The 15,327-nt window shown below is 40.8% G+C and overlaps 1 protein-coding gene across 2 annotated transcripts in view; it reads left to right on the top strand.

The window, feature by feature from the left end:
* Positions 1-15,327, top strand: part of TGFBR3 (transforming growth factor beta receptor 3) — a 191,393-nt gene that overhangs the window by 105,430 nt on the left and 70,636 nt on the right. For both annotated transcript variants that reach the window (XM_087866102.1, XM_045801799.2), the window contains exon 4: positions 14,584-14,721. In XM_087866102.1, the coding sequence (XP_087722228.1) occupies positions 14,584-14,721 (138 nt within the window). The remainder of the gene's footprint in view (positions 1-14,583; positions 14,722-15,327) is intronic.

The raw sequence follows: 15,327 nt of genomic DNA, 5'->3' as shown, positions 1-15,327 counted from the left end.
CTTGAGAATTTCCTGACCACAGTTGAGCAGTGTGCCCACTTTATAAACAGCTCTGGTGGGAGTAGGTTCCAGAGTAGCAAGTGGAGAGCACTTCACAGGAAGGAAAAGGGTTTGAGACGATGAAGGAATCCATCTTTGTAGGAGAAACTTCCTGTGATGCCTCAGGTGATGACTGCACATGCAGTTCCTAAAATCTGTTGAGGGCCTTTGTATAGCTAATACCTAAAATTTTAACTATGGGCAAGCATATTAGGAGTGCGTCATATGTTTTAACTTATTTCTTCCTCATAATAATTCTAAGAGGTAGGTACTATGATCCTGGTTTTTAGATAAACAAGGTCACCCAGGTAAGGAATGGAGCTGGGATTCCACACAAGGAATTGACTGTAAGTGTCCATGCTCTCAATTATGATGCTATGCTGATTAGTCATATTTCACTTTATGGGTCCCATTTTAAGCCAAAAAGTAATTAATCAAAAGGTAGTCTCTTAGATGCTGTGACATTCTTAGAATAGCTTGAGGCTGATAGAAGATTCCCCCCTCCCCATGAAATATCGGGTCATTCACTGTCCTGAAGGGACAATATCCATTTTACACATCATCCATATTTTATTTCTCAGTGCTGACTGGAAACCTTCCATGGTGAGTGGAAAATTAATGGAAGAAGAAACGCAAATTATATAGTTTTGCTACTTGTTAACTCTGGTTAAAAAGTTTGCTTAAGGATGTGATATCTGATGATGACTTTATCGGGTTTCTCTATTCTAAAAACAAGGATATTTTAGACTATTATCCATGTGGAATGGTCTGAAAAATTTGAGTTTTCATCATCTTTCTTTGAGAGAACAATAAAATTTTCCTCACATTCAGAGTTAATGATAAATTATATTTAAAATAAATACACATTATCTAACTTCAGCAATTCTTTGTGATTGCCCTGATCGCTTTTAAGGTTAGGGGAGATTTAATTTAATATTTGTAAAAGAATAATGGCTTTTTCAAATGGTCTAATTTTAGAGTCTGGGCTCATAAGCAAGAGACAACAGGCTGCCACAGACTCGCATAGACCGAGACACAGACAGATGTGACCTGAACCTACCCCCAGTAGTATTCTGAACCCTTTATGAGATACTGAAGAACTGTCCTCACTTCCCTGACAGATTTGCTCTATCCTCGTATCGTTTTCTTTTGAGATAATTACTGTTGAGAAACACTCTCGAGGACTTGACTTTATTGTTTATTAAATAAAAGGATTTTTAAAAATAAATTTTGCAAACTTCTTTAGAGAAGAAATGAAATAGGACATGGATAAAGTGATTCCAAAAGTCTTAGGAAAAGTATTCACTAATGAAATCACAGAATCCCTAGATCCTAGGGTCAGAAGGGGTCATGGGGCTCATCCAGTCCAACTTATACTTAGTTTGTGGATTTTGTTTCTAAAATATCTCTGACAAGGGGTCATGCAGCCAGTCCAAGTAGTTCAGAAAATTGGAAAGGAGTGGGAGAAACCAGAAAATTTATCATGTTGACAGGTTTTGCCTGTTTCTTACACAGAGGATTGGGTTCAGTTTGTCCTGCCTGCTCGTTGAGTCTCCTGACCCTTGACATCCTCTCCTCGCCTCACACGGCCTGGATATATCTCAGTCTTGGTGTAATATACTACAGTCATCTCTTCATGTGTCTCTCTTTCTTTCCTCTGGACTGTGAGCAAATTGGTGAAAGATAGGTTGTGTCTTCTTCATCTTTCTTTTGTCAATATTAATAGAAATAATTGTCATGGTGCCTGGCACATCATGGGTACCTAACTAATGCTGTTTGACTGAATAAGAAAAATGTATAGAGATCACATTACCATCTGAAGCTAACTTCGTGTGTGACTTAGCTTTGACTGTCTTAGATGGATGAAGTCCTGAGGACTAATGGGACCTTTCAGGCCTTCTGAGATAAACTGAGTTCCTTGTATTGTCTATCACAAGAAGGTCTTGGCAGGTGGGATTTGAAACTCAAGAATTAGTCTGGTCCAACCCGTGTGGAAGTTCAGTCCACATTTTTTTTGGTGTGTGGTAAAGAACATATACAGTTTACCATTTTAGCCATTTTTAAGTGTACAGTTCAGTAGCATTTATACATTCACAGTGTAGTGCAAGTGTCACCACTATCTCATTCCAGAACATTTTCTTTACCCCCAAAAGAAATGTCCTATCAGTTAGCAGTCACTTTCATTCTCCCTTACCCTAGGTCACGGCAATGAATAATCTGCTTTCTGTCTCTGGATTTGCCTGTTCTGGGCGTCTCATGTAAATCTAATCATACAGCATGTGATCTTTTGTGTCTGGCTTTTTCACATCATGGTATGCTTTCAAGGTTCATCCATGTTGTAGCATGTGTCAGTACTTCGTTTTTGGTTTGTTTTTGGGTTTTTTTTTTTTGGTGTTTTTTTTTTAGATTTTATTTATTCTAGAGAGAAAGGGGAGACGGAGAGCATGAGTGGGATAAGGGGCAGAGGGAGAAGCAGGCTCTCCACTGAGCAGGGAGTCTGATGGGGGCTCAATCCTGGGACTCCAGGACCATGACCTGAGCAGAAGACAGACGCTTAACTGACTGAGCTACCCAGGCACCCCAGTACTTTATTCTTTTTATGCTAAATAATGTTTCATTGTATGGGGCATCTGGGTGGCTCAGTTGGTTAAGCATCTGCCTTCAGCTCAGGTCATGATGCCAGGATCCTGGGATCAAGCCCCACGTTGGGCTCCCTGCTCAGCATGGAGCCTGCTTCTCCCTCTGCCTGCTGCTCTGCCCACTTGTGATCCCTCTCTCTCTCTCTCTCTCTCTCTCTGAAATAAATAAAATATTTTTAAAAATAATATTATATGGATAGCTCAGATTTGCTTATTTCAAATCACATTTTTATGGCTGTGTAATATCCCATTGTGTGTGTGTCTGTGTATCACATCTTCTTTAGCCATAAAAAAGGATGAGATTTTGCCATTTCAAAAACATGGGTGGATCTAGAGGGTATTATGCTAAATAAGTCAAACTGAGACAGACAAATACCATATGATTTCACTAATTAATATGTGGCATCTAAAAGCAAAACAAATGAATAAACAAAAAGCAGAACAAACTGATGGACAGGCAAAATGGGTGAAGGAGAGTGGGAGATACAGGTTCCCATTTATGGAATAAAATCGTGGAGATGAAAGGCACAGTATAGGGAATACAGTCAGTGGTATTATAATAGTGTTGTCTGGTGTCAGATGGGAGCTACCCTTGGGGTGAGCACAGCATAGCTACAGTGCTGTTGAATCACTATGTTGCACACTTGAAACTAATGTAACATTGTGTGTCAGGTATAATAAAAATTTAATCACATTTTTATAGAGCGATTTGTCATTATGATGAGTCAAATTTCTCATTTCTACCTGAAAATCATGAATGGCAAAGAATCTTAATTATTTCCACAAAATCCTGATAATTTTGGAGTATTTAAATTAATAATCTAATCCTGAATATTTTGTGATGCCCCCCCCCCCCCCCCGCACACTTCTACTTTTCCCATTTTGGCTTATTAGAGGGTGAGTCAGGGACAGAATGGTAGACTGACAGTTTTGCTGAAAGTGAGAAGTAGAACACTAGCAGCTGTTGATGGAAGAGGCATTTGGGACTTGATTGAATTATGAGACAGAGCTTAAGCTGTTTGATCTTAGTATCTGTTAGGACCTTCCCGACTTTGGTCAGAATTAGAACATTTCTTTAGAGATGCATTATGAAAGAGTAGCTTGTACCTTCTACATTTACGTGAGAGACAAAGCCATTGTAAGACTTCCAGACTCTCTTTAAATACAGGTGTTCCAGCTCTGCTTTACATATTTAATACACTGAGTAAAGTTCCAGAGAGTAGAATCTTCTTTTCCTTTAAGTATAAGAAATGCGATCATATATATAAAGTTAAGACATCATTAGTATTTCCAAATGTTAAGGCAGAACCTTGTATTTCCCAGTATCAAATAGAGGAAGCAATTTTAATTATTCACTTGGAAATAAATTGATGTTATCCCTTTCTCTTTCTTCTGTTTTTCTGTACATTCACTAGTTTCCAGTTCTAGAACTTGATTTATCCGGGCTTAAATTTGCCGACTACACATATGGTTTTGACAGGATTACAGGATCTTCATTATTGGGAGATGAATGACTGGATAGTATTAGCTATATAACCTGAAAACCAAATGGTTTGTGTTAGAATTTGCTCTTGTTTCATTCTGAGCTAAAAATCCATTCCTAGTTTCTGCTGCGGCACTCAGTGTTGATTTACCTGTAAATAAATGTCAGCAGGGCCATTTTTGATCTAAATAAGGAACGTTGTTCAGACTTCCTGCATCTTAGGTCTTTCCCTCTTTCTTTTAGTTTTTATTTTCCTTTTTCCTTTAGGTTATTAATTAAGTGCTTAAAGCACTTTTAAAGGTATAGAGTAACTTTAATAAATTTGTTACCAGGTATCCTGCTCTTTATTGTAGCTTAGAACTTTATTTCCAGTTAGAACAAATGTACTGAACTACTTTCAATGCTGTCTCAAGAAAATAGGAAATTTAAACCTTGCAACACTGGCTTTAGGAAGATAATCCATCTTAGACACTTATCAACTGCAACGTGCCAAATTCTGTGTGCATATTTTGGCCACTTCCTGTTCACTCTGTGTGATCACTGGTCTTACCCTGAAAACTTATCGCAGGGCTCAAGGCAGATTGATTCTGTGGAGGAAAATAGGCAAAAATACTAGACTCTCATGTAAATATTGCAAACTGCATTTGCTCTGTTGTCAGTTAGGCTGTTCTGACACAGTTCATTGCCTGAATTAAAAGCATTTAAAATTCCATGCCTCTGAAAGAGAGTGGAACATTCAATCAAAGAAAATAATGTTTTTTCAGGAAAAATACTCCAAAAATACAGAATGATAACGTGTTCTCCCGCTTTGGCTTCTGGGTTATTTCTCCCTTTCTCAAGATAAGCCCTGTAACATTGAAACTAAAGTTCCTTTAAAAACATTTCCACTTAAAATCATAACCTGGCTGGATGAGACCAGAATATCCTTAGGGGGCCAGGACTGTGAACTTCAGGAGTTGTTTTTGTTAGAGCTTTCAAAGGAAACCAGACTTCACAAAATTCCCAAGGTTTTTCTACCCTGACCAGAATTTAGTTTCCTTAGAGAGTGACTTGGTCTAATCCACATATGAACCGGCAGCCCCCGGAGTTCAAGGGGTGGTTGAGTTGCACCTTTGCTAATTCAGTGACTTGTAGAAATACAGAGGGTATATTTTTGCAGATTGCCAGAGCTGTAAAGTTCTCAGGCCCTCTCCACTTCCCAGTTTTGTAATTCTGCGTGTACTGTGTTTGAGATACAACCGATTGACTTGGACGTGAAATGCAACCAGCACCATTTTGAGTTCCGTAGTGCATTCGTTCATGAGAACAGTGAGCCTTACTAAAGCTTTCATAGAGGAGATAGAGGAGGATTTACATCAAAGCAAGTCAAACAACTTTAGCTGGCAATGTAGACATCACAGTTCATAAAAATGCTTGTTGCCCCATCTCTGCAGAGTCTCACCTACCTCCCACCTTGTGCTAGCCTCCTGTTGTCTTTCTCACAACTCAGTCCCCTGCCTTTCATCCTTTTCTTTTCTTTTCCAGAAGCAAAATAGTTCTTGCCTCTTTCTCCTGTAGAGTAGGTCGCTGTCCTCTTCTTTGCCTCCTGTAGAGTAGGTCGCTGTCCTCTTCTTTGCCTAAGGTGAAGGTGGAGTGGGTGGTAGGGTGGGAAAAAAGAGGACACCAGAGACATTGACTCTACTCCTAGTATCGCCACTCTCTGACCATATGACTCTGGAAAAATTATTTACCTCTAAGCATCAATTTCTTCATCTTTAAAATGGGAATAATTAGACAATTAGGCAGAACAACTTCCGATGAGAGCAGCAAATCTTAACCCAGTGGAAAGACCCATGGACCTGCCTGTTGTCTTTCGCTGGAATACGATAATGATGCTTGTCACTGCTATTTCCACTGCTACTCCCATGAACAACAGAAACACAAATGCAGTGTTGGCGAAGTCCGTGCCTTAATAGTTACTCCTCTCCAGGTTCCTCTTCCGTGCCAGAAATGACACTGTCTGCCCATTCACAATTCCTTACCAACTTTAGGTTAATATACTAGGCCGGCGGAATCCAGATGCCATCCTCTTATAAAGCTTAAAGCATCTTAAATCACTACCTGAACACCAGAGCATTGTGTTTTTGCTGTTACAAATTTGCTAACTTGAAGATGGTGCTTAAGCAGCAATCTTTATTGAGATCTTTGACTACAGTTGGTAGGTGGAAATGATTAATTCAGTACTCAGATCATGTGAGAATTGGGTTCTTGCTATGCCTGCTTTTTAAATCAGCTCCCATTGGTCACCTCAGTGATTCTCTTTATTATGCAGTTCTGTTCACCACAGTATTGACAAGCCAACCATTCTGACATCCTATTATAGACATGATACATGCCAAAATACAGGTTTATTAAACAGTTAAGTAGCAAAAACAATTTTAAGCCCATTATAAAAAGTAGAAGTTGAGAAGAAACAAATTTACATGAGTCGGCTCAGTCGATTAAGTGTCCAACTTGATTTCTGCTCAGGTCGTGATCTCAGGGTGGTGAGATGGAGCACCGTATCGGGCTCCGTGCTGGATGTGGAGCCTGCTTAAGATTCTCTCTCTCCCTCTGCCCCCCACCACGTGCATGTGTGTGCTCTCTCTAAAAAAATAAATAAAATCCCCTGTCTCTATTTAAAAAAACTTTTTTGCATAGTCCTTAGTTATATGGCTCTTTGGTTATATAGTAGTGTTAAAGACAATAATAAAGTATTTGGAATGAGTCTGTTTATTAAGTGTGACGGGGAGTATAAAAAAGCAAATTTCGCATTAATCAATGTGCAACTATTGAATTCCTTCAATTTGTGTAGAATTTTAATTTCTAACTGTTCTAGCACACTTTGTTGCCTAAATGAAAAGTATTTTTTTATTTTATTTTTTTTTACAGATTTTATTTATTTATTTATTTATTTGACACAGAGAGAGAGAGAGAAAGCACAAGCAGGGGGAGAGGCAGAGGGAGAAGCAGGCTCCCTGCTGAGCTGGGAGCCTGACATGGGGCTCGATCCCAGGCCCCTGGGATCATGACCTGAGCTGAAGGCAGACACTTAACCAACTGAGCCACCCAGGCGCCCCAATGAAAAGTATTTCGTTCTGTGCTCTAAGATATAGTAGAATGTTTGGTCAAATTTTTTTATCTTTGTTATTTATCTCTGAGAAGGAAAACCTGCTCCAGAGGCTTTTTCACATTTTATCTATTTGTATATTTGTAACTGTTAAAGATAACAAAACACTTTCTGTGTGTGTGTGTGTGTGTGTGTGTGTGTGCGCGCGCGCGTGCGCCTAGTGTGGTCCCCAAACATGGCTTAAGTGCTGCTTTGCCTTGTCCTATACATGCAGCAGAGGAGGATGTCAGGGTCCCAAAGCCTGGGTATGGCGTCGGAGTCCTCTCCCACATACATTTCCAATCATTTTGGTAGCATGACTTTGGAATCTGCTTTTCTTAACTGTGTTTTAAAGTTCAAGTCAAATTTCATAGTGAAAGTTAACGTTGTCTTTGCTAGATGCACTCTCACCCCTTTTGGCCAGAAAAACATGACAATATGACTCTGTACCCATTATTCGAATCATATTTCATGAGTAGCTTCTATTGATCCCTCCTTTTATTGACTCTTTCAGGAAAGTTGTTGACTGCTTGCTAGAGGTTCGGCTCTGCACTGGGCCCGAGGCTGCAGAAATGATTGTGACTCAGTTTCTGCCCTTGAAGAATGCCTTGAGGATTTCACAGTATAAGGGGTGGGGGGTGTGTGTGTAAATGACAAACATCTAAACAGATTATTGCAGTGCGATGTAATATCTTACCCCGTGGGTGGACTGGGTCGTGTGATGCATAGTAGAAACAAGAGCAGGGTCTGTGGGAGCACTGTTGAGCTCTGGCCCTGCCTGCGGCTGGGGGAGGATTCCACTGATTTTGAGCTGGACATACATGTCTGTCTAGGCGCTGGTAGGAGGGTGCTGCAGGTTGGAATCCTGAAAGGCCCTGGTGTGTTGGCAACCTCCAGTACGATATTCAGATGGCAGATACTTAATACTAACAGATGATGGCACAGTGGGTGTCGCTGTTAGACTTGCCATCTGCAGTGGCCTGCTGAGGGCTCCCAGGGTGCTTCTACCCCAGAGCATGCCCACATCCAGGGTCTCCCCTTTCCTTTCTTCTCTTCCCCATAGTGACTGAGCTGTGGGCTACTCTGGGAAGGAAGGGCCAGGGTCTCTGAAATCCCCTTGCAACTCTCCCAGGACCCCTTTAGAGGGCCATGACCTGTAGTTTCAGAAATATTCTTCTGTTTATATGAGCTCTTGCCCCTCAACCCCCAACCCAAATTTAGTTCCAAGTATTTTTCCAGGGCATTCAAAATATAGAGCAGAGAGGGCCGGTTTATTTCTGCATCAAATTTCAGACTTTCATTTTAGGTCCCCCCTCCCTGTTTTGTGGTCATAGTGGATTATTTTCAGAAGCTCCCAGGGAATCCTGAATCCTGTCCTTGTTTGGGGGAGGAGGAATTAGTTTTGGAATTGAGTGGTTGTATCCCTCTCATCATGTTAAATGGTTTCAAGACAAAACCGTTGGGGAAAAGAGCTCAATCTCATTTGCTGTAGCAATGTGAAGTCTTTGACCCTAGCGCTGCTGAGACCAGAGGGAGTGGTTGGTTGACTCTCTGGGTGAATGTGGAGTCACTAAGGGGGTGGAGATTCCTTGAATTCAGTACCAACTGATTGATGTTTTTCTAGAAATTCAGAGAAATGTAAAAATAATATAATAAGGAAAAATTTTAAAAGCTCCACAACCACCCCTCCAAGAATATTTTAAGGGAATCTTTTCATACCAATACCCAAATGGCGAAAGACAAACGATGGCAAATAAAATGTCAGCTATAGGGGTTCCTCAGATCGGGTTACACTTTCAAACGCTGTGGCAGCATCTAGCTATTGTTTCCCACTCACAGCAATTAGTTGCACATTTCAGATGCATCCGGGGCCAGATTTGAGCTCCTAAAAGTCATATTGCCCAAAAAGAAGAGAAATTTTGAGTTCAGCCGTGGTCCCCCAGCGTCCTGAAATAGGCGCATGTCTTATTGTCCATCTGTGTAAATTATGGGTACTATGAGACCCTGATTCAGGATGTTTTCAGTTACTACCAACACTGTTGCTAAGTGGATGTCCCCTTACCTCTGGATAGGGAGTAGATGCTGGCTATATCCAGACCAGGGTGTGATTTTACATGTCCTGGTTATAGACACACTGCTAGAGTTCTTTTCTTATCTGTCTCCTTGTAAACTGATTATTGGATCATCTATTTCAGAGCATTTGGTCTGGTTTTAGAGGACAGGAGTCTCTGGTAGTGTTTTGGATGACTTCATTGTTTCATGGGTCCATAGGGACTGTTACGAGAATCAGAAATGTTGAAATGGAACTTCACTGACACGTTAGCAAAATCAGACAGCTGTTCGACTCATATCAGTTGTTTTGCTCGTTTTGCTTATGTTTGTCTTAAACCCCAGGAGTAGAGGGGTCTAACTAATAGGAAATTTTTGAAATCATTATGGTAGAAATATCTTGCAGCTCTACTATGAGCCCTTAGAAATTCAAAACAGTTTTCATATGGCATCTTTCCATAAAGAGAGGTTTTTTTTCTTTCCTGTAAGTTCATAATTCATTTTCATAAAGTGATTTACAGAGTTTGAGACAATATGTAGTTTTTGCTTATCAAAGATAATTTTTGGAAAACTGAGAGGTCTTCACCCTAACAAGGTCCAGAGAAAATTGTCCTTGTTGTTTTCTGGTGATAACATGGGCAAGGACATGCTTCCTAAATGGGAGATAGGAAGTTTGTCTTTCCACTCAGAGGCTTTATGCTCCTTGGAGTTAGCATTGATTTGGGTCAGAATTGTATTCAGATTCCCCAGGAAAGTATTCAGAAAAGATTTACTTTGAATTTCTTTATAAAATAGGAGAAATACATTAATTACATCTGGTAGTTTGTTGAAGTACACAGATAACCTCAGAAGACCTAGTATAAATAGATGTCCTAGAACAGGTTAGCTTTCCATTAGCTCAGAACCAAGGGGAGGGGTCAACAGAGTGTATGAAGGACAGGGTCTACATATGGGATGTGACAGATTAGATTTACTTGCGTTTTCTCACGCCATTAGGAAGACTGAATTGCAGGACTGTTCAGGACAAACAAAATTAGAGCAGAACTCTTGGGCTGGGCTTCATGGACCACATTGTAGTCAAAGTATGGTTTTAAGAGGTCACTAAAACCTCAGAAACTGCATGGGCAAGTGTCTTATTTCTGAGTTGCAGTCCCTTAAGTTCTTTCTCTGAGAGGATGACATGTTAAAGCCAGAGGTATAATCTCTAGTTTAATTACATGGAGTCATTTTGTTTCTGTTCCTGCTGTTAGAGTGGTCCTGCCCCTCTGCAATGCACTTCTTGACCTGGGTTAGTGGGTGCTTAACCTGGAGTGCCAGAGCCCTGCAGTGCATGCCTCTTCTCCGACATTGCCTGCAAAATGTAGTGTGCGAATGGGGTTTTGTGTGTGTGGTGAGAAGGTTCATCTGTTGCATTAAGTTCTCAAATGCTTTGTTACTGCCAAAGATGAACACAGAATCTGCTCATTTAGAGACTGGTCATTGTTTCCTCATTTGGGGTGCATCCCCTTTAGTTTCATCAGCCTTCCCAGTCATGTGGCCCATAGGTTTAGTTTGTTACTGCTTATGAAGACTGTGGACTAAATGGTGACTCTTACTTTTTTTTTTTTTTGGCACCAATTTTTTAAAATTTTATTTTTATTATTAACATAATGTATTATTTGTTTCAGGGGTACCGGTCTGTGATTCATCAGTCTTACACAATACACAGTGTTCACCACAACACATACCCTCCCCAATGTCCATCACCCAGCCACCCCAACCTTCCCACTTCCCTCCACTCCAGCAGCCCTCAGTTTGTTTCCGAGATTGAGTCTCTTATGGTTTGTCTCCCTCTCTGGTTTCATCTTGTTTCATTTTTTCGTGTCTTTCCCTATGATCCTCCGCCTTGTTTCTCAAATTCTACATATCAGTGAGATCATATGATAATTGTCTTTCTCTGATGCCTTATCTCGCTTAGTATATACCCTCCAGGTCCATCCACATCCTTACGAATGGCAAGATTTCATTTTTTTGATGGCTGCATAATATTGCACTGTGTGTGTGTGTGTATACACCCCACATCTTCTGTATCCATTCATCTGTCGATGGACGTCTGGGCTCTTTCCATAGTTTGGCTGTTGTGGACATTGCTGCTATCAACATTGGGGTGCAGGTGCCTCTTTGGGTCACTACATTTGTATCCTTTGGGTAAATACCCAGTAGTGCAGTTGCTGGGTCATAAGGTAGCTCTATTTTCAACCTTTTGAGGAACCTCCATACCCTCCCTAGTGTTTTCCAGAGTGGCTGCACCAGGTGACTCTGACTTTCATGTATATTTAGCATAGGCTTGAGCTGTCTGGATTGCCAAACTGGAAGTCATCGGATACCACGTGCATCATTTCTCTGGCTGTTTCTTTGCCGCAGCCTGCCTCAGCTCTGGTCTTCAGACCATGATCATGGGGCAATGATCTACCTGTGAAAACCTTCAGCAGTATGTTCTTATCTTTGTAAATACAGTCTGTCCTGAGCTACAGTTGGTTCTAAAGAGGATTTTCTTTTTCTTTCCTTTCCTTTCAGTCTGAGAGAACATTAAGCACCTTAGCCAGGAATTCTTTCAGAGATATTCCGGGTATGTTCTCCCCACCGTTGGGGGAGCTTTTATACCTTCATTCTTTTGTTGGTTGTCTTTGGTTGTCCTCTGTCTTCCCTTCAGCAAGATTTATTCCAATAGAGGAAAGTTGCTGAGGGATTGGGTGAGTGGGTGCTTGGGGGACTCTCTGTTCCTGCCAAATGATCTTTTAAAAAAAAGTATTGAGTATTTTTCTTTTAATTTCCCAGTCATAGTGTGAATTCTTCTTTGCCAGATGGTTTTTGGGGCTTTGCCTGGGCCCTATGTGCCAGAGTCGGGGATTCATCTTGGCCAGACGCTGCCACATATTGAAGAGGGAGCCGTTTCCAGGAAAGCTCAGAGCTGTGGCTCCTAGAAATCTTTCCTTGATTGTGTGAGCCAGGCCTTGACACTTTTGACCATCTGGAAAATTTTGGACCCCAGCACCAATATCTGTCTCATACACATTTTTCTTTTCATTTCCTAAGTTTTTTTTTTTAAATTCTTCTTCATTTGAGATATATACTTATTGCTATTTTATCTACACACTTCAAGAGTGGTATGCCTGAGGGCTGCGAAGAAAACCATTGGAAAAAGAGTTGACGTACCCTCGGTTGGATACGTGTGGCTGTTCTTTGTGCCATGATGGTGCTAGCTAAACAGTTTTGGAATGAAGAACTCTGGAAACTTTTTAGGGACACATACTGTTTGTGACAGAGTGCTTTTTAGCAATTTTCAGGTACTCTTGAACAAGTAATGACTCCATCTCTCCTCCTTCACTCTCTGCTGGGTGTGCTTTCTGTGGTATGCATCTCTCTGTTCGTGCCACACTCAGTTTGACTCTCTGCCCCTGCTCTGGTTCTGCAGCCTCTCTCGTGTACAGTGGCCATCAGTCTGTTTCTTTCTAGATGCACAGCTGTGCAGAATGCTGTGAGGAAGAGTGTGTACAACCAAGAAATGTGTTATTATGCTGTAGCCATACTTGACATCACTGTTCATTAGTACTCTACTTTTAGTACTTTGCATATGCCGAATGGTAAGCATGAGCCTAGCTATGTTGCAGAAATAGCTCATGATAGTATTGCTCATGTTTTAAAATTTTTCTGTAAATTAGCTAGCTATGTCCCTTGGAACCTATTAATATATTCAGCCTTTTTAACCTTTTAGATAACATAAATTTATGAATCTGCTGTGGTAAGTCAATCCTTTAAACAACTGTCTACTACTCTGAGCACAGTATTAAAGTAAGACATATCTTTGCCTACTGAGTATTTACAATTTATTTCAGAGATTAAGACATGCACACTCAACAGTTAATGAATGGACATGGTATTACATACCATAGTGCAAATTATTAATAGAACAAAGTACTTTTGTGGCATTGGAAATTAGAAAATTAAATTTCTAATTGGCACTCACTGAGTGCCTACCATGTGCTAAGGCATGGGTATTGAAAGTAAAGTTTGTTGCCTTATTATCAGTGACCTGAGAGGCTACTGTGATAGGTGACATTGCTGTCCTAGGCTGTCCCTACAATAAAAGGCAGAGACACATTGAGGTCATAGATCTGGGCCATTTAATCCTCATAAGGATTAGGCCTGAGATGTTCTGTTATTCCCAGTGTATTACTCGATGTCTGTCTTGCCAACTAAAGTCATTTTTTGTGCTTTCCCTCTCATCACTTTCTGGTGCTCTTGGGTGAGTTCAACTTTTTAAAATATGTGCTTCTTGGGTCTTGCCTCACCCCTCTGTCCAGAAAGCCAGTATGAGACATGCTTCTATGAAAGCATCTGCTCCATATTTCTTTATGCACCCTTTTGCTTTTCTGTGTTCACGTTGACCTACCTTGGCTGGTGTGCTCCAGGAAGATGTTGGACCCGCTGTTTCCAGCTGTCCTCATAGGTGCTTTCCGGTGATGTTAATGATGACAGTGGTCACCTGCAATAGTCCTTGATCCGCTACCAAAACTGGTCACAGTTTTCTTATCCAGGCTCGTGGTTTTCTTCCCTGTTTTTTTTTTTTTGGACCAGGTTTATATACAATCAGTTTTTATTCTTTGTGTTCTCTGTGCTTCATTTTTTGGAAAACCCCTTCAAGCTAATAGCTGGGATGATGAAAGCATTGGCAGCCCCTTTCCCTTAGCTTTCGGCACTTTTCTTTGGCAGAACTCACTTAACTTTTTAGAGGTTGGAGCTCACCTGGAAAGAAGAAAGTCCTTTCTCTGGTGATCCAGAGGGATGGCCCGCCACCAGGGGATTCTGTACTCTCACTTTTCAGCTCCATCATTTGCCTTATTTGCCTTGAAGGAGAAGACAATTCCGAGGGAAGGTCACTTTTGTTCTGCCTTTGCTAACTTTGAAAAAAAAAAAAAAAGTGTCCTGTTTATTTGTGTTCTGCTATTACTGGGAGCTGAATCATGTTTTGGTTGAGATTAGTGTGGGTTGAATTACACAAGGTAGCCATTTTTGTAGTTTAAAAAAAAAAAAAAGACCAAATATTGGCAGTATCATCAAGTTCAACCTAATATATCATATCCATAGACTCTGAACTAAATTAAAGCTTCTCTTGACAGTGAGCTGTGAAAAAGCTGTGAAAATGCTGCGCTGAGTGGTTTTAATGGAAAGCCAGTGTTAAGATTCCTATTTCTGTTGCTTCCTAGGTCACTCTGCACCTAAATCCCATCTCCTCAGTGCACATTCACCACAAGCCTGTCGTGTTCCTGCTCAACTCCCCACAGCCCCTGGTCTGGCATCTGAAGACAGAGAGGCTTGCAGTTGGGGTCTCCAGACTTTTCTTGGTAAGTATTTGAAACCCTCCTAAAGTATCCTTAGCACAAGGATATAATGACCCTAAAACTTTGCAGGTCCTTTTAAAATTAAGGCTTATTTCATTGAAATAATACCCGAGTCGACAGTGTGTTAAATTTGAAGAATGCTCTTAGTGGGGTTTGGACGGTGGGGATAAGCAGTCACAGAACACAGACATTGCACATGCGTGTCTGGCTGTGGGTGGAGGTCCAGTGCAGTGTGCACGTGAGAGCAGGACCTGCAGTCATACTCTGTGTGGCCTGGGCTTTGGTCTCAGCTCTGAAACTCCTCTGGTGGCATTAAGAGCAATGTAAACATTGTAAATAGCCACTAGGTGTGTGGTCTCTGACCACAAAATAAATACACACAAGCCCGTTCTATTTGTATATAACACAGGCCTACTTTCTGATACGAGGATCTGTTTGTTGAGAAAGTGACACAGTGAGTTCCAAAATGAAAACATTTGTATTTTATAAAAAAGCTGGAACCCAGCTCTTGTGGAAAGATCCAAATATTACCTACTATTTGTAAATCATGTCCTTCTGAGTTTGCCAGAACATTCAAGTTTGCTAGTTGTGGAGAAATTGATGGGTTGT

This window comes from Ursus americanus, chromosome 12 (assembly GCF_024610735.1).
Source record: "Ursus americanus isolate L20-20 chromosome 12, mUrsAme1.1.p, whole genome shotgun sequence".
Lineage (NCBI taxonomy): Eukaryota > Metazoa > Chordata > Mammalia > Carnivora > Ursidae > Ursus > Ursus americanus.
Note: the sequence above shows the minus strand (reverse complement) of the source record. Positions and strands in the feature narration are given on the sequence as shown.